General features: G+C 36.3%; 1 protein-coding gene across 14 annotated transcripts in view; it reads right to left on the bottom strand.

The window, feature by feature from the left end:
* Nucleotides 1-25,958, bottom strand: part of MYO9A (myosin IXA) — a 321,205-nt gene that overhangs the window by 186,823 nt on the left and 108,424 nt on the right. For all 14 annotated transcript variants that reach the window (XM_033189506.1, XM_033189505.1, XM_033189513.1 and 11 more), the window contains 4 exons: nt 24,733-24,859; nt 16,798-16,887; nt 11,832-11,948; nt 8,131-8,265 (listed from right to left, as the gene is read on the bottom strand). In XM_033189506.1, the coding sequence (XP_033045397.1) occupies nt 8,131-8,265; nt 11,832-11,948; nt 16,798-16,887; nt 24,733-24,859 (469 nt within the window). The remainder of the gene's footprint in view (nt 1-8,130; nt 8,266-11,831; nt 11,949-16,797; nt 16,888-24,732; nt 24,860-25,958) is intronic.

Here is a 25,958-nt window from a genome sequence, read left to right as displayed (position 1 = left end):
TAGATATTTTAAATCTTCTGTATCCTTACCAACTTTTTCAACACTCATTCTATCAACAAGTCAGCATGGTATGTTAAAACATTCCACTATGATGGCAAATATATTTTTCTTCTTCGAGTTTTATTTATTATTGCTTTATATATTTTGAGGTTATGCTATCAGGTACTTACAAATTTTCGACTGTATACTACTTCCCAAGGAAGTGAATAATGCTAAAGGTTAGCATTATTAAATATTCCTTTTTATCTCTAGCAATGCTTTAAATATGATATTAATATAGCTACAACTGCTTTTTTTCTTAAGGTTTGCTAAATCTTCGCTCATACTTTTAATCTTTCTCTATACTTATATTTAAAATGTCTCTCATAAGCAACAATCAATTTAGTTTAGTTTTGTATTATATCCGGTCTGACAATCTTTAGCTTCTAGTTGGGGCAATGAATCAATTATATTTAATGTAATCACTAATATTTGTGAGATTAAATCAAACATCTTACTACTTGTTCTTTGACTTTTGTGGCATTCCTTTTATTTCTTGCTTTCTTCTGGATTGAGTATTTTTACTTTACTTATCCTCTATATTTTTTTAATTTTTATATTCTTTTACTATTTTTGGCAATTCTAGAAAACATGTATCCTTAACTTATCACTAACAGAAATAATCTCTGTAACTTAGCATTTAATACAAAGATCTTAGAGTATCTTAAATTCTCTTTACTCCTCTTACTGTCATGTATTTTAGTTATATTTAAACATTAAATAGTTCTGCTTTTTATTTTTCTTATTTCTATTTTTTTTTTTTTGAGATGGAGTCTCGCTCTGTCACCCAGGATGGAGTGCAATATTACGATCTGGGCTCACTGGAACCGCCCCGAACCCCTCCCAGGTGCAAGCGATTCTCCCGCCTCAGCCTCCTGAGTAGCTGAGATTGCAGGCACCTGCCACCATGCCCTGGCTAATTTTTTATTTTTAGTAGAGTCGGGGTTTCACCATGTTGGCTAGGCTGGTCTGACACTACTGACCTCAGGTGATCCACCTGCCTCAGCCTCCCAAAGTGCTGGGATTACAGGTGTGAGCCACCACATCCAGCCTAAATAGTTCTATTTAAACCATAAAAGTTATTTTTAATTTTGTCTAATTAATATTCATTTAGATTCAACAACTTTTTAATAATTTTCATTGCTCTTCATTCCTTCCTGCACCTGAGCTATAATCGGAAATAATTTACTGCCTAAACAATATACTTTGGTTTCAAGGAAAATATGCCATTGTCTCCTAGCTTCCACTATTTCCACTGAAAGGCTGACTGCCAAGTCTTATTGTTGCATCTTTAAAGATAATGTCCTGACTTATGATGATTCAACTTTACAATGGGGTGAAACTGTCATAATTTCTACAAACTTTATCTTTGCCTAGGCTGGTGATATGTGGTACATAAGATATTCAACGTTTTTACTATAAAATAGGTGCTGTGTTAGATGATTTTGCCCAACTGTAGGCTAATGTAAGTGTTCTGAGCACATTTAAGGTAGGCTATGTCAAGTTATGATGCTTGGTAGGTTAGAGGTATTAAATGCATTTTTGACTTAAAATATTTTCAACTTGGCAAGGAGCATCTGCAGTCTCTGGTTTCCTCTAGCTGCTTTTTAGACTTTTTTCTTTGTCTTTGGCTTACTATAATCTTCTAGGTATAAATATCTTTGTATTTAACATGCCTTGGGTTCTTAGAGCTTTTCAAATGTATGCTTGTTGGGTTTTTTTGTGTGTGTTTTTTTTTTGACAGTTTCGGAACATTCTCAACCATTATGTCTTCAAATATGGCTTCTAACTTATTCTATGTCTCTCACACACATCTTTCCAAAATTCCTATGACACAAGTTAGACCTTTTCACTGTGGTCTTAAGAATATAAGTATCTTTCTTATCTTCATTCATTAGTCTCAGTATTTTCTTCTGGTCTATCTTCCAATTTACTAATGTTACTAACCTGTATGTTACTATTAAAAACCATCAGTGTCTTTTTAATTTCACAGTACTTTTTAGTTCTAGGTTTTCCCCAATTTGGGATTTTAAAAAGCAATTTGTAGTTCTCTAATAAAAATATTGAACCTTATTTTTAAAACTTTCTTGAAAGCATGGTTACTTTCAAGTCCATGTCTAGTGCTAATATCATTGGCTGGATGCACTGTGGTACTATTATCTCATTTCTCTTGGGATTTTGTTGTTGCTGTTGAGATGCAGTCTCACTCTGTCACTCAGGCTGGAGAGAAGTGGCACGAACTTGGCTCACTGCAACCTCCACCTCCTGGGTTCAAGCAATTTTCCTCCCTCAGCCTCCCATATAGCTGGGATTACAGGCAAGTGCCACCACGCCCGAGTAATTTTTGTATTTTTAGTAAAGATGGGGTTTCACCATGTTGACCAGGCTGGTCTTGAACTCCTGACCTCAAGTAATCCACCTGCCTCAGTCTCCCAAAGTGCTGGGATTACAGATGTGAGCCACCATGCCCAGCCATGTTTCTTGTGGTTTTTATTCATGCTAGTTTGCCTCCATGTATGTCTTTATGTCTCTGTCTCTCTCTCTCCCCCTCTCTCTCTCTATCTCTCCCTCTCTGTTTTGGACTGTGTGTTAGATCCTGTATATGAAAATTTATAAAGATAATTTTAGCAGTTGGATGATGTCTTCTTCTAGTGGAGATTGTATTTGCTCTTGGCAGGTGGCTAAGAATACCACAAATTTTATATTATTTTAACCTAATTGGGAACTGAGATGATTTTAAACTGGGCTTCAGTCCATATGATGCCAGGTTTACTTCTGGTTTACTTTTGTCTGACATATAACCCTTTGGGGATCTCAATCTAAAGCCTATAGGAATTACCAAGGGCCTCTTCCTTACTTTTGTGTCAGAAGAAAACTCTGCTCAATTCCTCATACTCTCAAGCCTGACCCTTTTAGAATCAGAAACACTACAAAAATAACAAAATGTCTCTAGGAACAAGGCAGCACCCAAATGCTGAGCTCACTTCCCTAGATTTTTTTCTTATGGTCTAGGCCCTGTAAAACTTATTTGAAGGTACTCCAATGCCTTCAAATATATGTTGTTGAGGTTATTTGGTTGTTATCCAAGGTAAGGTTCATCAAAAGTTTCTAGTCTGACAAAACAGAAGTAAAATGGGTGAAACAAAAATTTGCTAGATTATGAGCTCCTCAAATAAGATCCCTGCACTATAAATTTTCTATCTTCTATGCTTAGCACATTGCCTGGCACACAACTGTTGTTCAATTTACTGATGAATCAATAAAATGAAGAATAGTTATCAGCAAGTAAAGAAAAAAGAGGGCAGTAATACAAATAACAGAAAACATACAATTGGCCCTCCATATCTGCAAAAGGTTCCACATTTGTAGATCCAACCAACCACATATCAAAAATATTCATAAAAAATATATAAACTTAGAAATGAAACAGTATAGCAACTATTTACATAACATTTACAATGTATTAAGGATAAGATACTGAGAGATGATCTAAAGTATACTGGAGAATGTGTATAGATTATGTGCAAATACTGTGCTATTTTACATAAGGGACCTGAACATCTGTGGATTTTGGTATTCTTCAGCAGGGGGTCCCTAAACCAATCCCCTGTGGATATGCAGGGATAGCTGTACTTTCAAATATCAGAAACCTCTTTGGGTCTGTCTCTTCGTCTACATTATAGTCTCTACCACTACCTTGATTCAGTTCAGAATCACTCACCCATTCTACAGTCGTGTGCCACACAAAAACATTTTGGTCAAGGATCAACTGCATATACAATAGTGATCCCTAAACTCATGAAAAATTTGTATTGTCTACCAACATCTTGATCCTGACCCTGTGTAGGCCAATGCTAATATGCTATGGTAATATGTATGTATACATGCTAATATGTATGTACGTGTATTTGCTTTTAACAAAAAAGTTTTTAAAGTTTTAAAAAAATTTAATAAAGGGCTTATAATTATATAAAGAGAAAACATTTTTGCACAGTTGTACAATGTGTTTGTGTTTTAAATTGCTACTACAAAAGTCAAAAAGTCAAAAAAAGTTCATAAAGTAAAAACATTACAGTGGGCTCAGGTTAATTTATTATTACAAAAAGAAAAAAATAAATAAATTTAGTGTAACTTAAGTGTACAATGTTTATAAAGTCTAACTAGTATGTGTACAGTAATGTCTTAGGCCTTCATCACCACTCACCCAACATCTCACCCAGAGTAACTTCCAGTCCTGCAAGCTCTAATCATGGCAGGTACCCTATGTAACTGTACCATTTTTTATCTTTTATATTGTATTTCTACTGTATCTTTTCTATGTTTAGATACATTTAGATACACGAATACTTACCACTGTGTTACAATTGCCTACAATATTCAGTGTAGTACGCTGTACAGGTTTGTGGCCTAGGAGCAACAGGCTATATCATATAGCCTAGGTGTGTAGTAGGCTATCCCACCTAGGTTTGTGTAAATACACGATGATGTTCATGCAACAGCAAAATCACCCAATGATGCATTTCTCAGAACACATCCTCATCATTAAGTGACACATGACAGTACTTCAACTAGTTCATAGATTTTTCTCCTTTCCAGTTCACTGCTCTTCAGTCCAATTCAAGTCCTCTGCTAAATATACTTCAAATAGCTTCTCATTGTCTGAAAAATTCTAATCTTCTCTGCATGATATGTAAGTCCACAGTTTTAAGTACAGTGTGTATGTTACCTTTGCCTAAAATATCTTTTCCCATTGACAATCTAGTGAGCTCCAGCTCACTATTTGAAGCTATATACCAGAATCAACCCTGGAAAATTTCTGCAGCTTTCAGGTAGTTCCAATCAACCTCATCCTTTGTGTAACTACTTTACCTTATATCTGATTTCAGCATTTACATCCTGCATGGCAATTATTACATCTCTTTCCCATCCTACGTGCCTATGTACTCCTTTTGGACAAAATTTAGAACCAAACCACAGTTATCATATTGAAGATTTTTTCTACAAATGTACCTGTGATACTATATCTTCTTTTTAAATATTTTAACCTTAACTGATTTTATACTCAACTGAACTTAACAAGTAATCACTGAGTCACTGAGTACCCATTTCATACCAGTTACCAATGAGGTACATACAAATAAGACACTTGACAAGATTCTGAACCATAATTGCACCACATTGCCCAAAACGTTGATATTCAGGGTAGCAAGTAAATGAGAATCACCCATCTTCCAAGTAGTTTTGAACACATTTTCCATAAACTCTAAGGTTTTTTATTTTTATATAATACATTTATGGTCAAGGCATTTCTTCTGGTTGGCTGTCTAATCTAGACTTCTAGAAAAGAGTAATTTCAGTTTACAATAAAGAATGCTTGTCTTTTTCAAAAGCAACTTAACCAATGTTCTGTTTAATGATCCACAGAGCAACTGATGTTCTGCTCTGCAAAATATAGAACCCAGACAACAAAATGCATTCCCTCACTCTTTTAACACATATATTTATCTGCAAGAGATAAAGAATATTAATTTAGTATGATTTAAGTAAGTGTCTTGGACTGAATCAAGAGACATGGATGGCAATCCCAGCTTAGCTTTTGGTTAAAAGAAAATATTATAGAGCCAGAGTGTTAAGGTTTGAATACTGGTTTTAGACATCATCTAAAAAACTAGAATAAAAACAGTACTGACTGATAAATAACACTACGTAACTCATAAGTGTTAGCTAATATTATAACAAATAATATTGTTTTTCCAAAGCTCTAGTGTAGCATCTAGCTAAAAGGTTGTATGTTTAAAACTTTAAGCATTCATCAAGTTGGCCAGGACTAATATTGTCATGTTATTGTTAACCAGCCATTACATCCTTTAAGCAAAATAGAGGCACTTTTTAAAAAAGTTCTAACAGAGAGCAACAAGATCCAATGATGGGAGACTTGATGATATAAAGATCTTTTCTCCCCCTTTTCTGTAGACCTGCTAGCTGTTGTAATCTTTCTGTTTATTCTCTATTCTTAACCATTTCCCTTGATTCAGTGTGATGAAACCTGTGTCTGCCTATGTCCTCACACACAAATTCTGGGGTACAATGTAAACCTATTACTGATTTCAACCTGAGTTTGGAGAAAACGTCCACATTTTGTTTGACCCTACCTTTACCCCAATAATTCTCATGGAAACTGAAAGCCCATTCTTTTCTTTGAGACAGAGTCTCACTCTGTCGCCCAGGCTAGAGTACAGTGGCACGATCTCAGCTCACTGCAACCTCTACCTCCCGGGTTCAGGCGTTTCTCCTGCCTCAGCCTTCTTAGTAGCTGGGATTACAGGCTCCTACCACCACGCCTGGCTAATTTTTGTATTTTTAGTGGAGATGGGGTTTCACCATACTGGTCAGCCTGGTCTCAAACTCCTGACCTCGTCCATCCACCTCGGCCTCCCAAAGTTCTAGGATTACAGGTGTGAGCCACTGCTCCCAGCCGAAAGCACACTCTTTTTATACTAACTTAATCAATCTTGAGATTCTCATAAGAAATACCTAGTTACCCATCTTGGTCTCTCCATACCTAGTTTCTTTGTATCTACACTCTGTATTGACTTGAGATTCTGTTAATAAGCTCCTCTATTCCATCCTAGAACTAAGAGACCAAAGCAATCCAACAAGCATACAGTTGGCCCTCCATATCCTCGAGGAATTGGCTCCAGGACCCCCTGTGGATACCAAATCCACAAATGCTCAAATCTCTAATATAAAATGGCTTAGTACAGTCAGCCCTCTGTATTTGCAGGTTTGTATCAGTAGCTTTGTATCAGTAGCTTTGTATCAGCCATGGGTTGAATGCTTGGATATAAAACCCAAAGATAAGGAGGACCGATTGACTGTACTTAGGATTACAAACAGTGACCAAGCCCATGGTAGCAATTAAAAATTAACACCATTGTTTCTAAACCCCTGTGTGAAAGAAAAAAAAAAGAAAAGAAAAAAAAATCAACACCAGCAATAAAAGCAAAACAAACACACACATCTTTTTATTCAAAGGTTCATTCAAGGCCAGGCGTGGTAGTTTGTGCCTGAAATCCCAGCACTTTAGGAGGTCAAGGGGGGAGGATCGCTTGAGCCTAAGAGTTTGAGACCAGTCTGAGCAACATAGTGACCCTGTCTCTATAAAAAATAAAAACAAAAATTAGCTGGGTGTGGTGACGTGCACCTGTGGTCCCAACTCTTGAGTGGCTGAAGTGGGGGGACTGTTTGAGCCCCAGAGGTCGATAGAGTGAGCCAAGATCAAGCCACTGTACTTCAGCTTGGGTGACAGAGCAAGAAGACCCATTTCTAAAAAACACACACCCCTGCAAAAACAACAAAGGTGCAATCAAATAAGCATATATAAGCAATTTTTTTTTTTTTTTGAGACAGTCTCATTCTGTTGCCCAGTCTAGCATGCAGTGGCTCGAACACAGCTCACTGCAACCTACATCTCCCAGGCTCAGGTGATCCCCCGACCTGAGTCTCCTGAGTAGCTGGGACTACTGGCATGCAATACCCCATCCGGTTAATTTTTATATTTTTTGTAGAAACAGGGTTTCGCCATGCTGCCCAGGCTGGTCTCTAACTCCTGGGCTGAAGAGATCCACCCACCTTGACCTCCCAAAGTGCTGGGATTATCGCTGTGAGCCACCGCGCCCAGCCAGCAAATCTATTTCGGGGACTATAAAACCTCTGTCATCTGCTTACAATGATATGTGGACCACAATATTTGTATTGAAAGACAAGATTTAAAATGCTTATTATGTGCTCTCCATTCTTTTAATAAAATATTATAACTGATACTATGATAAACAATTGAAGCTACCAGACTACTCTGTTGTATATCACACATTTCTAACTCCATCAGTTGAGTTTACATATACAAAGAGGCAACGGTATTTCTTCCCAAGCCAATTTACATCGTTATTCTTGTTTGTAAAGGCACGTTTCAATATTTAATAGAAATACTACGTAAATCAATAAAATGTGTGAAAAAATAAAGCGTATTATGAATATGACTGAAAGATATGTGTGATGGGGGGACAAGTGTATACATATTTAGGTACTCACTTGTTCCAATTTAAAGATATGCTGATTAAAGTAGTGCTGTAAACGTTCATTAGCAAAATTAATACAGAACTGTTCAAAGCTGTTATTTTCATAATCTTCAAACCCAAAAATATCAAGAACACCAATGGACAATGTCTGTAAAACAAGAGAAAGTTTTGATTAAAAGTAATGTTTAAATTTATTTAATGAAAAATATCTACAACATAAGTAACAAAATGCTCAATTCTTCTAAAGCAGTGCACAGGGAATTGTGTTTAGTCAGTATTCAAAATACATCATGAATTAAAAGTATTCCAGTTCTCTTTATCTTACTTTTGTCCTAATTAAAAAATACATCCAAACCGTTAATACACATAATCTACAGATTACAGCAATGTGTGAAGCAAGGTTAATGGCCTGTTATCTTAAGAAACCTCAGAAACCCCTAAGATCTAAAAGGGAATGGAAAAAAACAGAGTATGGGGAAATCAAAAGGTTATTTAAATGAAGGATCAAGAGAGTCAGGTTACTCCTGGCTATATCAAGAAGACGATGCAATTTTTCCTATTTTGACTTCTACATTCCAATAAATAGAATTCTTCGTTAAGAACCAAACTAGTATATTTTATAAGCCTCATGAAGACTGAGTGAAACTAGATGTCAGAATGTATGGTTTCTTTTTTTTTTTTGAGACGGAGTCTCGATCTGTCGCCTAGGCTGGAGTACCGTGACGTGATCTCAGCTCACCGTAACCTCTGCCACCAGGGTTCATGCGATTCTCCTGCCTCAGCCTCACCAGCAGCTGGGTTTACCAAGGCATGTACCACCACTCCTGGCTAATTTTTTGTATTTTTGGTAGAGACGAGCTTCACCATGTTGGCCAGTCTGGTATCAAACTCCTGAGTACAGGTGATCCACCTGCCTCGGCCTCCCAAAGTGCTAGGATTATAGGCGTGAGCCACCACACTCAGCCAGAACATATGGTTTCATAAAGTTAAAAGTATTTATTTAAAAAAAAAAAAGTATGAGGTTTAAAATGTTGAATAGTGCTAAAAGGATTATAACGAAAGACAGCAATCCCTGCCTCATCAAGGTCTGCTCCCTAAAGTCAACCACATTCAAATCTTTCAGCTGTTGGGTAGAATACAGAACACAAATGCTTATTCTTCTAGTTCACTTCTAGGAATAAGCTAACTTCTTACTGTGGATTTGGCTCTAATACCTGCATATAAACACTTTTCTCACGACCCCAACCCATTCTAGAAATACAGTTGTATGACCATTTTGGTTAAATGAAAATAATTTTTCTCCACTGGTGCTAAGAGATACAATGGGCAAACTGATAAAATGAATGATAAATAGTAAGATTTTTTTTTATTTTTATTTTTATTTTTATTTTTATTTTTTTTTTTGAGACGGAGTCTTGCTCTGTCGCCCGGGCTGGAGTGCAGTGGCCGGATCTCAGCTCACTGCAAGCTCCGCCTCCCGGGTTTCACGCCATTCTCCTGCCTCAGCCTCCTGAGTAGCTGGGACTACAGGCGCCCGCCACCTCGCCCGGCTAGTTTTTTGTATTTTTAGTAGAGACGGGGTTTCACCATGTTAGCCAGGATGGTCTCGATCTCCTGACCTCGTGATCCGCCCGTCTCGGCCTCCCAAAGTGCTGGGATTACAGGCTTGAGCCACTGCGCCCGGCCATAAGATTTTTTTTTAAAGCCTGTACTATTTTGTTTAATTCTGCCAAGTTTAGGCCCTTAAAAAAGTTAAAATAATGCCCTTCGAAAACAAATCAATTTGATAAATTAGATTACAATTTAAATTAATTTTTATGACTGTGAGTTTACCTGAAGCATGAAAAATTAACATAAGAGCAATTTCACATTTAAGGCAATATGATTAAGTTAAAAAGATGACATTTTTAATCAGTCTGACAAGGTGGACTAGACCATGAAGGCTGCCCAGAAAATACAACTAGATGTGAAATGATTAAATACCTATAATCTGCTATATTAAAAATAAATTCTAGTTAGAAAAAGTCTAAACATAAAAAATTATAATTATAAAAATATAAGAATAAATATTTTACAATCTTGGGCTAGAAGAGGCCTTCCTCTTTAGGTAAAATACATATACAAAATGCAAAACTAAAAATAAGAAAAATGACAGAATTAACTGCAAAAAAATTACAACATAAAATCACAAAAACAGATATTATAAATAAATCTAAAAAGTAAATAACTAAGAAAATAATTGCAATATATATCAAACTATAGGCCTCCACAAATATCCACAATAAATGCCTTCTAAAAAGGAGTAGGCCAGGCATGGTGGCTCACGCCTGTAATCCCAGCACTTTGGGAGGCCAAGGAGGGCAGGTCACTTGAGGTCAGGTGTTTTGAGACCAGCCTGGCCAACATGGTGAAACCCCATCTTGACTAAAAATACAAAAATTAGCCAGACATGGTGGCAAGCACCTGTAATCCCAGGTACTTGGGAGGCTGAGGCAGGAGAATCACTTGAATCCAGGAGACGGAGGTTGCAATGAGCCAAGATCACACCATTGTACTCCAGCTTGGGCAAAAAGAGTGAGATACTGTCTCAAAAATAAAATTAAATTAAAAATAAAAAGGAGTATCAAAAAGACAAAATAAAAGACAAAAATAACACAAAGATATTTTAAAAATATAGAGAATAAAATAGAGAAAACATAAGGCGATGATGAACTTTTATCTATCATTAAAAATAATGTAATAAAATGACCATTCCCTTATCAGATTAAGAGAATGTAAATACTGATAACATCCAATGTGGGTAAAGGTGTAAGGGATCAGGTGCTTTCACACACTGCTGCTGGAAATGTATACTCTTTTTTGGAAAGTGTCCAATTTTTAAAATGTATCTATCCTTGAATTCAGCAATCAGCAGGGCATGGTGGCTCACGCCTATAATCCCAGCACTTTGGGAAACCGAAGCAGGTGAATTGCCTGAGGTCAAGAGTTCAAGACCAGCCTGGCCAACAAGGTGAGACCCTGTGTCTACTGAAAATACACAAATGAGCTGGGTGTGATAGTGGGCAACCATAATCCCAGCTACTCAGGGGGCTGAGGCAGGAGAATCACCTGAACCTGTAAGTCAGAGGTTGTAGCGAGACCATGCCACTGCACTCCAGCCTGGGTGAGAGCGAGATACCATCTCAAACAAGCACACAAACAAACAAAGACAGCAATCCCACTTTGATAATTTTATCCTAGAGAAATGTATACACAGGTAAGTAAAAGAATATTTGTTACAGCATTGTCTATAACAATAAAACAAAAATAATCTATTTTTAATGGATGGATTTATGGTACACATCTTATTATGTATTTATATTAAAACTTTTTTTAAATAGCCAGGTCCAGATATATAATGAGACAGAAAATATTTCAAGAGATTCTAGGTAAAAAATATATATATATATGTTTGAAAGAATACAGAGAGCATGATTCTATTTATATTTTTTAAAGCAACTCTGAATATACACGTTTGGGAGGTAAAAACACATAATAAAAAAAGGTCTAGAAAGACACACAGAACAATTCTTCTGAACAGGGTAATAAATAATGAATAAAAGTGATTTCTTACTTATTACTCTATATAATTCTGTGTTTTTAAATTTCATATATTAACCAGTTTACTAAAATAGCTTTCAGGGAAAAACATATTATAATCTAATATATCATTACCTTGGTATTATGCTCTAAATCTTTACTATTCAGAAGTGCATGATTAATTCGAAAAACTATCCAGTCAAAAAGGGCACTATATAGAGACTTAGCCATGGAGTTCCTCACTGTCACAGCCTGAAAAACAAAAGGATTACAAGTGCATGTAGAATTGACAATGATATGATTAAGATACCATGACAAAGTTTTTGCTCCCATTCAAGAAAGAAACTTACTATTCTGAATTAGAAACTAATTTTTCTCTCAAAATACAAAATCTATAACTTAAGTTTTTTGTTTGTTTGTTTGTTTTTGAGACAGAGTTTGGCTCTTGTTGCCCAGGCTAGAGTGCAATGGCGCAATCTTGGCTCACCACAGCCTCCGCCTCCTGGGTTCAAGTGATTCTCCTGCCTTAGCTTCCCAAGTAGCTGGGATTACAGGCATACGCCACCATGCCTGGCTAAGTTTGTATTTTTAGTAGAAATGGGGCTTCTCCATGTTGGTCAGGCTGGTCTCGAACTCCTGACCTCAGGTGATTCACCCATCTCAGCCACCCAAAGTGCTGAGATTACAGGCATGAGCCACCGCACCCAGTCAATTGAAGTTTTCCATATGTACTCATTCAATTAGTCCCACTCAGAGAATCTAGGCCAAAACTGCCATTAAAGATAAGAGAAACAAAATGTAGGTCACTCAGTTCAAAACATGTTTACTAAAAATTGGGATATATATTCCCCCTGGGAAAGAAGGTTTAATTGGAAGTTTACAAACAAATGACTTTGCCAGTTAAAGTGGGTAAGAGTATTCTAGGCAGAGGAATAAATCTGTTAGCAAACAGCCATTAATTTCTGCGGGATCCAAATCACCCTCTTAAAACATACACTAATACAACCACAATTACACTGATAGCTGTCTTCAGCTTGTCACCCATAGAAACTTCTAGAATTACTCCATCCTTGAGGACAGAAACAATTCCTTCATTATGTAGTTACAAAATTTATTTTTTCCTCACTCTAAGCTTTCCAAGTTTACGACAATTCTCTATACTATCTGCTCTATTTTCTTGTAAGTCTGAAATTGTTCTTAAAAAAACAAGAATTTCACCATTTAGAAAGCATAAATTTACAAAAAAAAGGGGGGGGAGTAGGGTGGGGCACATGTCTTACAGAATTGAGTCTTGGCACTTAGAAGAATATAAATCCTAGCAATTTACATATTTATTATCTAGGGGTTTATTTTGAAGCTTGTATATTCAGGTATATATTTATAACTATGTTTTGAAGTATAAAGAAAATAGAGAGTAATGATTAAGAACTAGACTATCTTTCAATTCTAGTTTTTCTACTTATTCTAGCTGCATAATCATGACTAAGTTACTTAACCTCTTAGGCTACTGCTTATACATCTGTAAAAAGAAGGTAATACTACAACCTACCACACAGGTGATGAATTAATTTCTGAATACTGAAGGAAAAAGAAGCTTCCAGTTCCTAGACCAAAAAATAACTGCCTACATAGCAGAGAGAAGATTGGTATCAAATTCTCTATCTTCAACACCAGAAACCTGTATTATTTTTTATTGTTGTGGAGTTTTAGAATATTTTTAATCTGCAAATGGTTGAATCCTTGGATATGGAATCTGAGCATAAGGTGAACCAACTATCAAGAAAACCAATGGTAGAATGAAAATATAATAGAATACCACTGTATTTTTCCCCCAGAAAGAAAAGAAAAATGAAGATAATCTGATAAAATTCAGGAAAAGTACAATATTTGAAAACTAAATCAACAAATATAAGACACAGAATAAGCATATAAACATCATCACAATAAATTTTATGAATGAGCTGAATTTAAAAGACAGACCTTCAGACAAAGATAAAAACTAAAGTCTAACTACACTACGGTTTACATCATGTGTAAAATAAATTATGGTATTTTTATAAAATACCATAATTATAGAATCCAGATATGCCAATACAATACCTATTTATTTACTTTGTACTCCAAATTTTATACTTTCAACCCTTTTCTCTGAAACGCAGCAAACCTAAATACCAAGTAATATTTTCCCACCCAAACAAGACCTCATTTAGTGTTTCCTATCTCACTGAAGGGTACCAATATTCTTACAGGTGTGTAAACCAGAAATGTAGGACTCATCCTTGATACCTCCTTTGTTTGCCTTGCTTCCCATTATTCAAGTCATTACCAGGTCCTATTGATTTAGTCATCAATTTTTTTTCTTTTAAATCCATACATTTCTCCCTATCAATATGTCACCATTCTACAAAGCAAATATCATTCTCACTATTGCAGCCTCTGAACTCATCTCTCTACATCCACTCCTGACTTCTGTGTTTGACCAAAACCCAAGATAGCCCAAAAGATTCCCATCCCCTGGGGAGTACAAGTTCTGTATAATTCCCTCCTCATAAGTGTAGGCAGAACTGTAAATACAATGGATTCCACTCCCATATGAACCTGATGTTACATGATAAAAATGAAGGGATTTTAAAGATATAAAAACCCAAACCAATTGATTTTTTAATCAAAGGGAGATCATCCTGGATAGGATTGACATAATCAAAAAAAGCTCTTCAAAAGGGATTTGAGTTCTGCTGTAAATAGAGCTTCTCCTGCTGACCCTGAAGAAGCAAACTGCCATGTTGCAGGCAGGGTCACATGGCAAAAATCACATCAGCCTCTAATTGTTGAGAATGGCCCCTGACTGACATCCAACAACAACAGAAAACTAGGTGCCTCAGTCCTAGAATCAAAAGGAACTGAATCCTGTCAACCACCTGTGAACTTGGAAGAGAACCTCAAGCCTCAGATGACACATTATACCCCGATGGACATCTTAATTTCAGCGCCTGATATTAAGGGGCTGAAATTTTTATCAAAGAAATAACAGCTGGGCGCGGTGGCTCACGCCTGTAATCCCAGCACTTTGGGCGGCCGAGGCAGGTGATCACACAGTCAGGAGTTCAAGACGAGTCTGATCAACATGGTGAAACCCCGTCTCTACTAAAAATACAAAAAATTAGCTGGGCATGGTGGCGGGCGCCTGTAATCCCAGCTACTCGGGAGGCTGAAGCAGGAAAATCACTTGAACCTGGGAGGCAGAGGTTGCAATGAGCCGAGATCACATCACTGCACCCCAGCCCAGGTGACAGTGTGAGACTCCATCTCAAAAAAAAGAAATAAATACACCAAACAAATATAAACAAAAACAAAGCTGGAAATACATAACAATCTCAGAAGGTTACATGTAAAGTTAAAAATAAAAATAAATACTAAAAACAATTTTGTAATGAAAAAGGTGGTATGGTCATTAGAGAAATGCAAATCAAAACCACAATGAAACGAGTCACAATGGCTATTGTTAAAAAGTTGAAAAACAACAGATGTTACTGAGGATGCGGATAAAAAGGAACATTTATACACTGTTGGAGGGAGTGTAAATTAGTTCAACCATCGGGGAAGACAGTGTGGCAATTCCTCAAGGACCTAAAAGCAAAACTACTATTCAACCCAGCAATCCAATTACTGGGCATATATCCAAAGGAATAGAAATCATTTTATCATAAAGACACATGCAAGCATATGCTCACCGCAGCACTATTCACAAGAGCAAAGATATGGAATCAACGTAAATGCTCATCAATGACACACTGGATAAAGAAATGTGGTACTTACACACCATGGAATACAATACAGCCATAAATAAGAAGAAAACCATGTCCTTTGCAGGAATATGGATGAAGCTGGAAGCCATAATCCCTTGCAAACTAACGCAGGAACAGAAAACCAAACACAGCATGTTCACACTTCTAAGTAGAAGCTAAATGATGAGAACACACGGAGACATACAAAGGGTGATAAAGAGTGGGAGAAGGGAGAGGATCAGGAAAAATAACTAATGGGTACTAGGCTTAACACCTGGGTGACGAAATAATCTCTGCAACAAACCCCCATGACACAAGTTTACCTATATAACAAACCTGCACATATACCTCGGAACTTAAAAGTTAAATTTTTAAAAAAAGAAAAAGGTAGTGAAATAAAATGTAAAAAGCAATGAATATTTTACATAAAAGAAATATAAAACTCTTAAAGATTTGGCTTTCTTATTGTTTAGAAAGAAGCTCTCAAAGTGGAAGACTATAATATGACCTAAGAAGATATGTGGACTTGGAGACATAGAAGATGAGACAAATGGATCAATGTCAAGCTTAAAAAACATTCTCTAGAATTCAATCACAATTTCCTCACCTCTGCCTTCTAATCTTCTAATTTCATATTCCTGTCCAACTTCTATAATTATCATAATATGATTTGTCATCACTTTCATAAAATTACTCCATAAAGCAGTGGCTTTTCAATAATTTTCCTACCCCTACAGATCTGAGTGGTATAATAGTAGCAACAAATATCACCTAGAAGCCTCAGTATACAGATGATATTTAAAGTGATGGGACTGGGTAAGATAACCTCAATGAAGAATATAGAGAAGAAGAAACAAAGACTGTGTCCTAGGGTACTCCACCTTTAAGAGATCAAGAAAAAAGAAAAGACAAGCAGAAAGAACTGCAAACAAGTAGCCAACAATGAAAAAGTTAACCAAAAAAGTATGATGTGCTAGAAGAAACTGTCTCAAGAATAATAATTAATTGGGTCAAATACTGCTCATTTATAATTCTATCTATCATCTATCTACCCCACATTAGTAATATGAAAGTTAGAAATGATGAAGAAGTTAAGATCCTTGGAGAAAAATGCAAGCCTATTTCTCACAATCACATCCAAATTTAAGTTTCTAAATCAATGGAAAATTCACAATCAAATTTAAAGGCCTAGAAAATATTTCAATCAAAACTTTTTGCTCTTGTCATTTTCATGCTGTTAAGAGAAAACCCAAACTTCAAACCTAAACTTCTAACAATGACCAGAATGCTTTCATTTCATAGAAAATTCATCATACCTCTGCCAACTTGTATGGCAAAATAAGCTTTTCTCCTACTGTCACCGTCTTCCTTGTAACTAATGCTTCAAATAGCATCTCTTCTTTAACCTATAAAACAGAAAAGTAAACTCAATAAGTAAGATTTATGACAATGTGTTGAATTATCTTTTGAAAAAGCCAAATAGGAGGAAACACTTAATGATTAGAGATTAGCAATTATATAGCAGAGAAAACAGTCAATACACTGGGCAATTTTAATACTGGCCAAAATTTAAGTGTCCCACTCAAAAGACAACTGGGTTTTTTCAAGTTAAAGCTTGCTTTCTGATCATAACAGAGAAACATGTTTCACTATGCAGAATACAGAAAATATAGAACAGTACAAAAAACATTTTAAGATGATCAACCATAATCCCACAAGCTGGAGGCAAGGACTAAAAAGTGACAGCACTTCTTGAATTCCAGAAATATTCCAAAGGATATTAATTTATGTTTCAGGTATTTCTTCTTCATGAATCTTGAATTCTAGGAATATTCCAAAAAATACTTATATTTCAGATGTTTCTTCTTATTCATGAATGATAAACTTTTAAGATAAAGTTGACACTTTCTTTGTTCTCACTCTCTCCCCAGAGGCAAATACTATCATGAATTTCACATTATCATCTCAGTTCATGTTTCTATACTTTTATATGTATTAAATATATTCATAAACACTATGCTATACTGTCAAATGAATTTAATGTTTACCTATAAAGTATCATATTGCCCATATGTTTTTCAGATCTAACTATATGGATAATTTTTTATTATTATTTTTTGAGACAGAGTTTCATTCTGCCATTCAGGCTGCAGTGCAGTGGTGTGATCTCAATTCACTGCAGCCTCGACCTCCCAGACTCAAGCAATCCTCCTGCTTCAGCCTCCCAAGCAGCTGGGACTACAGGCACATACCACGTTGATAATTTAGATCAACCTTATTCATCTTAACTGCTATACAGCATTGCAGCATATAAATATACCACAGTATGTAATCCATTCTCCTCTTTGTAGGCATTTACACTATTTACAATTGTGTATGATTACAAAATAAACCACAATGAATATTGTTGCACATGAGTTCAAAAGTTTCTGTGAAGAAGAAACCTAAAAGTAGAAGGTTAGAGCATACATATTTTCAGCTTTACAGAATACTACCAAATTCCTATACATAATTTTTACCAATAAGCTCTTTCAGCAGTAGCACTGAGAGTTCCTACTTCTTCCAAACCTTGACTATACTTAATGTTACCAGACCTTAGAATTTTGTCATGATGATGGGCATGAAGTGGTAAAACAAGGACATTTTATAAAAGTATCCATACATAATAAAAACATAACATTCATAAATGTAAGCAATACAAAAATTTATCGGTAAAAAGTATTAGATTATAATAGCTGTGAATGGTAGCTCACGACTGTAATCCCAGCACATTAGGAGGCCAAGGTGGGCAGATCACTTGAGGTCAGGAGTTCGAGAACAGCCTGGCCAAGATAGGAAACCCTGTCTTGACCAAAAATACAAAAATTAGCCGGACGTGGTGGTGCACACCTGTAATCATAGCTACTCGGGTGGCTGAGGCAGGAAAATCGCTTGAAACCAGGAGGCAGAGTTTGCAGTGAGCCAAGACCACACCACTGCACTCCAGGCTAGGTAACAGAGTCAGACTCCATCTCAAAAGAAAAAAAAAAAAAAGATTATAAGGAGAAGATGCAGATTGAGTTACAAAATGACAGAGAGAGGCATTACCCTGCCACTAACAACATATGATAGATCAATAATCTTTTAAAGAACAACTTTGAACCATATTGAATGGATAAATATTACCTAGCAAATACAACAGCTTTCAGAGCATTCACTGATCAACTCTCAAATTCCAAAAATTGGAAATAATTTGAGGCATATAACAAAATGGAGTAAAGCCAAAAATCAACAACCAAATTTAAATAAAAGGCCTCAACCTTTCAGATTTATTCAAAATACATTAAGGAACAAAAATAATACCAGATTACACAAAAATGACAAAACAAAGCTAAGAAAAAAACGTAATAAAATCCAAAGCTATATTGTGAGGTATATTTCTGCAATTATTAAAAGTAAATATTGGCCGGGTACAGTGGCTCACACCTACAATCCCAACACACCTATAACCCCAAGGCAGGAGGACTGCTTGAGCTCAGGAGTTAAAGACCAGGTTGGACAACACAGCAAGACCTTCTCTCTATTAAAAATAAAATTTGAAATCAGCCAGGCATGGGGGCATGTGCCTGAATTCCCAAGTACTCAGGAGGCTGAGGTGGGAAGATTGTTTGAGCCCAGGAGATCAAAGCTACAGTGAGCTATGATCGTGCCACTGCATTCCAGCCCAGGACTATAGGCACATGCAACCACACCTAGCTATTTTTTTTTTTTTTTTTTTGAGACAGAGTTTTGCTTTTGTTACCCAGGCTGGACTGCAATAGCACAATCTCGGAACACTGCAACCTCCGCCTCCCAGGTTCAAGCAATTCTCCTGCCTCAGCCTCCCGAGTAGCTGGGATTAGAGACGGGGTTTCATCATGTTGCCCAGGCAGGTCTTGAACTCCTAAGCTCAAGCAATCGCCTGCCTCGGCCTCCCAAAGTGCTGAGATTACAGGTGTGCGCCACTGTGCCCAGCCTCATACCATAGACTCTTATACAACAACAAAAAAGAAGAATCTAGAATATAGAAAACAGAATTGAAAGATCTCAAAAACATACTATGGAATGAAAAAAAGCCAAGTTTCAGAATAATACATACAGTATAACATTTATATAAAGACTGAAAACATGCAACTCTATATATTCTTTATAAAAACATCTATCTATACTGAAAATATAGAAACAAGAATAGGAATGACAAACACCAAATTCATAATAGTGGTTAACTCTGGTGGAGACAGAGGTACACAGTGGGCTTCAATTATATGCAATATTTTATTACTTGAGTGGGGCTGTGAGTATGGGTTGATTACGTTGTTTTCTATATAATATTGTATGCTGGCAAGATTTCATAACAGGGAAAAAAGGAAGAAAATATCCTAAAACAAATTAATATGTAACAAGTAAAATGTTAGAACTGATCAATCTAAAGGCCAACTCTTTGAAAACATGAAAGATGGCTAGGTGCGGTGGCTCACGCCTGTAATCCCAGCACATTGAGAGGCCAAGGCAGGCGCATCACCTGAAGTAAGGAGTTTGAGACCAGCCTGACCAATATGGAGAAACCCCATTTCTACTAAAAATACAAAATTAGCTGGGCGTGGTGGCGCACGCCTGTAATCCCAGCTACTTGGGAGGCTGAGACAGGAGAATCACCTGTACCTGGGAGATGCAGGTCGCGGTGAGCTGAGATCGCACCATTGCTCTCTAGCCTGGGCAACAAGAGCGAAACTCCGTCTCAAAAAAGAAAAAAAAGAAAAAGAAAAGAAAACATAAAAGACAAATCTCACACAAGGCAAAAGAAACTAAGAAACACAAATAGCTAATACTATAGAGAAAAAGTTGTAAAGACTGAAATTAACAGACTATTTACAAAGAACTCAAAAGCAACAAATTCTAAACATTCAAAACATCATTTTTAGAAAATCACAGATCATCCAATACATCATTTTTAGAAAACTACAGATCATCCAAACAACTCAAGCCAGATTTGAAAATCCTAAAAAATTAGTTAACATGGAACAAATAAAAAGACATCAAATACAGTTGCTCATAAGGTTGAGCTCTCTCAAACCCTTGAGGAACATAGTATTCTCTGCTAATGATCCTTCTAAATGCAGAAAAAGGAGCAAGGGTACAAAAACTCTCAACTCATTTCCTGAGTTCTCTTTAACAAGCACAAAAACCTGACAAAGATTGTACATAGATCTATGCATAACCACACAACCCCAAAACATACTAATCTTGCATAACATTTGGTAAGGATCCTAAAGAAAATATTATCCAATTCATGATTTTTTAATCAGCTCCTCTATAATTTTCTAAAAATTCTTAAATATATTACTTTTAGAATATTCAAAAACTATTAATACAGAACAAGTAGCAATGGGTTTAATATCCATTCTACAAAGTTTCTCATATTTACCTAATTAAAAATCTGATATTTAATTAGAAACCTATTCTTGGCCAGGCACAGTAGCTCACGCCTGTAATCTCAACACTTTGGGAGGCCAAGGTGGGTAGATCACCTGAGGTCAGGAATTGGAGACCAGTCTGACCAACATGGTGAAACCCCATCTCTACTAAAAATACAAAATTAGCCAGGCATGGTGGTGCATGCCTGTAATCTCAGCCACTTGGGAGGCTGAGGCAGGAGAATGGCTTGAACCCGGGAGGCAGCGGTTGCAGTGAGCCGAGATTGCGCCACTGCACTCCAGCCTGGGCAACAACAGTGAAACTCCGTCTCAAAAAAACAACAACAAAAAAACCCTATTCTTTATATTGTTTCAACAGATGTTAAAATACCCTCAAAATACATAAACCTGCTAAAAACTGAACAGTTTTTGGTAATGATGACAGTTCTAATATGTCACAACAAAAACATCTTCCACAATTACCTACAATTTATCAATTGGAGCTTGTTCATTTTTCAGTAATTTTCACAAGTATCCATGCCAAATAGGCATTAGTAAAGACTCAAAACATTCATTATTGCCTCAGGTAACTACAAAAAAAAACTGAAAAGTAAATAAATAAAATTAAACCACTACTTTAAAAACATTTGTTCTTCTATATTTACCATTGAATTAAATCACCATGGGAAGAAGAGAAATTAAATCACAACTAAAGAGTTTGAATGTTTAAATAAACCAGTCAATGTGCTTATCTTTGTACTCTATCTCAATCAAAGCCTTAAGATTGCAATTATTATTATCAGTCTTAACCAACTAGAGGCAATCATTTTCTAAAATAATTTCGAAGTACTAACTAAAGACGAGATAGAGGTCTTCTTTAGCTTCTGAATTTTGAAGCTATTTTCTTTCTACTTAATACTAAACCTCAGCCCTAGAACCAATCCAAATTAAACACAAGAAGAAATTTAAGAAGCTGGGGTTCAAAAGTGAGATTTTCTGTCAAATCACATTTGCCATTTACCATTGTCTTTGATACTGGTTAGCCCATTTCTCAGAATTAGATTTCTCTCTTTTTTTTAAACCCATACCTGAGTTCCTCTTTGAGTTGCCTGAATTGCTCTTACCAGTCTCTTACCAAAGAAGAAAGGATGCACTAGAAACAGAAGCCCTGGTTTCTGCTGAACTGCCTAGACTTACAAGTAAGACCATTAGCCACAATGCCCTGTCACAATACCAAACGCTTGACTAAAGTGTCACCTGAAATACCTGACTAAAACGCCATCTGTTCTCTGGCCTTTATGATCTTCAAAATTACAACCTTCAGATACCATACTCCATCTCCTGGTAGAATTTCTTTCCAGTAAGTCTAGTTCCAATTCACAGTACTCCCTTCTCTTGCCTCTTCCTCTGCTAGGTTATCATTCCACTGAAGTTAATAAGCAATGCCCAATACACAGAAAAAATAAACACTGGGTGGTTAGACAAATAAGAAAGAGGTATCCATTGCTCTCAAAGAGCACTGAAACCTTATAACAGACACGAACTAATAAACAATTAACTTTATGCTATAAAACTAAACTATGCTAAGCAAAAATAAATGCTCTGTATTTAGGGAGTCAGTTTAGACCACTTAAGGTTAAACCACATGAAGCGGCCTAGGAACCAAGATTTGGAAGATGAATAATTTTTTTTCAAAAAACAAGCTATTCATAACTACCAAAAACTGGAAACAACCAAAATGTCCTTCAACAGATAAATGAATAAACTATAGTATATCTATACAATGGAATATTATTACCCCATGATAAAAAGAAATAAGCTATCAAGCCACAGAAAGACATGAACGAATCTTTTTTTTTTGTTTCTTGAGACGGGGTCTCGCTCTGTTACCCAGGCTGGAGTGTAGTGGCGCAGTCTAAGCTCACTGCAACCTCCACCTCTGGAGTTCAAGCCTCCCACCTCAGCCTACCAAGCAGCTGGGTATACAGGTACATGTCACCACGCCCAGCTAATTTTTGTGTTTTTTTTTGTTTTCTTGCTGTTTTTAGTAGAGATGGGGTCTCCCTATGTTGCCCAGGCTGGTCTTGAACTCCTAGGGTTCAAGCAACTCACCTGCCTCAGCCTCTCAATGTGCTGGGATTGCAGGCATGAGCCACCACACCCAGCCAGACATAAATAAATCTTAAGTGCATATTACTAAGTAAAACAAAGCAGTCTGAAAAATCTACATATTGTATGATTCAATTATATTACATCCTGGAAAGGGCAAATCTATATATCTAGTAAAAAAGGTCAGTGGTTGCCAGCAGTTTAGGGGGAGGGATTGAACAGGTAAAGCACAGGGGATTTTTATGGCAGTGAAACTATTCTGTATGATACTATAATAGTGGACACATGACTTCTTGCATCTGTCAAAAACCAAATAGCATGAAGAGTGGAACTTTTTTTTTTTTTTTAATATAGATAATCAAGTTTTATTATTACATTTTTTTTTAAGAGACAGGGTCTCAATCTGTCACCCAGGCTGGAATGCAATGTTGCAGTCGTAGCTCACTGCAGCCTTGAACTCCTGGGCTCAAGTGATCCCCCCACCTCAGCCTCGCAAGTAGCTAGGACTACAGGCATGTGCCACCACTTTTGGCTAGAAGAGTGGAACTTAACGTATGCAAATATCAAAAATTATTTACGAGATTGGGGGATTCCACGAAGGAATGTAGACTATGACAAGAAAACAGCATGCATGACAAGTATATGAAACCTCAACAAATGGGGTGGAAGGAAAAGGTGCTGTTCTAAGTAATTTTGGAAATGAGTGAAGTCTGTAGGATTAAAGGCAAAAGGAATTGCGCATAAGCACTGTATTCTAGTTGAAAAAGTCATTTCCCAGGGGGGTATAGGTTAACAATTTTGATACCACTACACATGTACACTGGAATTAAACAAATAAGTAAATGGATGGCAGAGGATAGAAGACAGCTTTCTCATTGTTGAAGCAGGAGTTCACAGATAAGCAAGGGAAGAGGGCCAGAATGATCCACGTGGAGATGGATTACAGTTGGAGACATCATCATGAACTCATGCTTACCTTTATATAGATACAGATGATTACATATTAAAATATGTAAAGATATGCGTATATACACAGGTTAGTATATACATACATATATTTCCTTGCTATGCCAGACAATAGGGCCTGTAAGAAATGACACCCCATCTGATGGGATAAATCTGGCAAGATGAGAAGGAGGTAGGCAAGAGAGAAGTTAGCTAAGAAAACATGATAAATCATCACTCCAGAAAGAAAGAATCAGGTAATAAAGGCCCTTGATGTAAGAAGCAGCATGGCAGGAGATGAGAACCTTTAGGTCCTATTCAACCCATAAGGAAAAAAAAAAAGTAGTATCCTTTTTTCTCCACCCACCCAGATAACCCCATCTTGAAACAAAATAATGTAATCAAAATCTTAGTATGAGAAGAAATCTGAAATATGAAAAGAGAAAAATTAGCATAGCCCCAGAACATTATACAGTCTAGCGTGGAAATATTCATCCTATCCAGCAAATTTAGGGACTATGGATGTCTGGAGCAAGTGGAGGCACAGGAGAAAACACAAATTTTCTAAAGATTCTGCCTCACTCAATAGCAAACTGAGGCAGGTATCAGGAAAAATTCCATCTTTTGGAACTGCTATTTAAAAATAGTGCCTAATAAAAACATTATTAATAGAAAGCATTAACCCATTTACACCTACGAAATACACAAAATAAAAAATAAAAAGTTACAAAGTATTTGAAATGACAACAGAATGTAATCACTCACCTCTAATAATTCTGAGACAATAGGCAGAACTTCAGGATTACAGATATCAATAGAGTCATCCCGGTATGTCTTCTTTTTGTAACAGATATTACCCAAATGTAGTATGGCTGAGAGAAGAGAGAAAATCCTGGGAAAACAAAACACAAATTGTAGCTTAGTTGTATCCATTCCCAAAGATCGTTTCATTCTAAAATTCTAGTTAAGCAAACTAACCAGTACAAATAATGAAGTACCTAGTCTCTGGAAAATAAGTAATATGGGAATAATTACTAAAATTTACTGAGGGTTTACTATGTATTACATACTGTTTAAAATGCTTTTCATGGCCTTAAGTATTATACCACTTCTTATATAGTTATTTCAAAGGGACTTCTGCTATTGCTTGAATTTGTCACAGTGTTTTAAAAGGCCATGCCTTTCTAAATGCTATTTATCCTATCTGGAATGCTTTTTTCCTATACTGTTTCAGATACACTGAATCAGAATTGCCAAAGGAAAGGCCTTGAATCTGTATTTTTTTTAATCAAGTATCCTAGCTGATTTTTTATTATTAGTTATGTTGTTAAAATGCTTTCCTATACCATATTACGGTGTTTGGGGTAAACGGATTTTTGTGGGTTTGTGTGTGTGTGTGTGTGTGTGGGTGTGTGTGTGTGGGTGTGTGTGTGTGTGGTGTGTGTGTGTGTTTTAAGTATGAAGCAATGTGGGGTATATTAACCTCTACTGTGAAACAACTTCATATGGACCCTCCATTCTAAATTTCCCTCCTGAGTCAGAAGAGCATGTGCCCTCCAATCAACAACTAATCTCTCCACTTACGCTATATATCCCATCAACTCCTGTTAATTCAGGAATCTTAGGTTACCAAGGATCTCTATGTAGCTAAGAACAGTATATTATGTTCTTAACTTATCTGACATCTCAGAGGCATTTAACACAGCTAAACACTCCACTGAAAAACTCTTCCTCAGTCTCCTTATACATACAGCTTTGTGTCACATGCAGTTATTTTCTTAGAATAAATATGGCTTACAAAATTTGGCTTACGAAAATTTAACACTATGTTTTCCTAAAATTACGAACTATTCCAACTAAAACAAAGATATTGCTTTAGGAACCTGAGATATTACCTTAGCAACATTTGAGAGGTACTGAATCACCATCTAACTTATAAATCTAATTTTTCAAATAATTTAAAGTTTTAAAATCTTTGAATCATTCACATG

The sequence above is a fragment of the Trachypithecus francoisi genome, unplaced genomic scaffold (genome assembly GCF_009764315.1).
Source record: "Trachypithecus francoisi isolate TF-2019V2 unplaced genomic scaffold, Tfra_2.0 Lachesis_group3, whole genome shotgun sequence".
Taxonomy (NCBI): Eukaryota; Metazoa; Chordata; class Mammalia; order Primates; family Cercopithecidae; genus Trachypithecus; species Trachypithecus francoisi.
The sequence above is the reverse complement of the archived record's forward strand: the minus strand, read 5'-3'. Positions and strand labels throughout refer to the sequence as shown.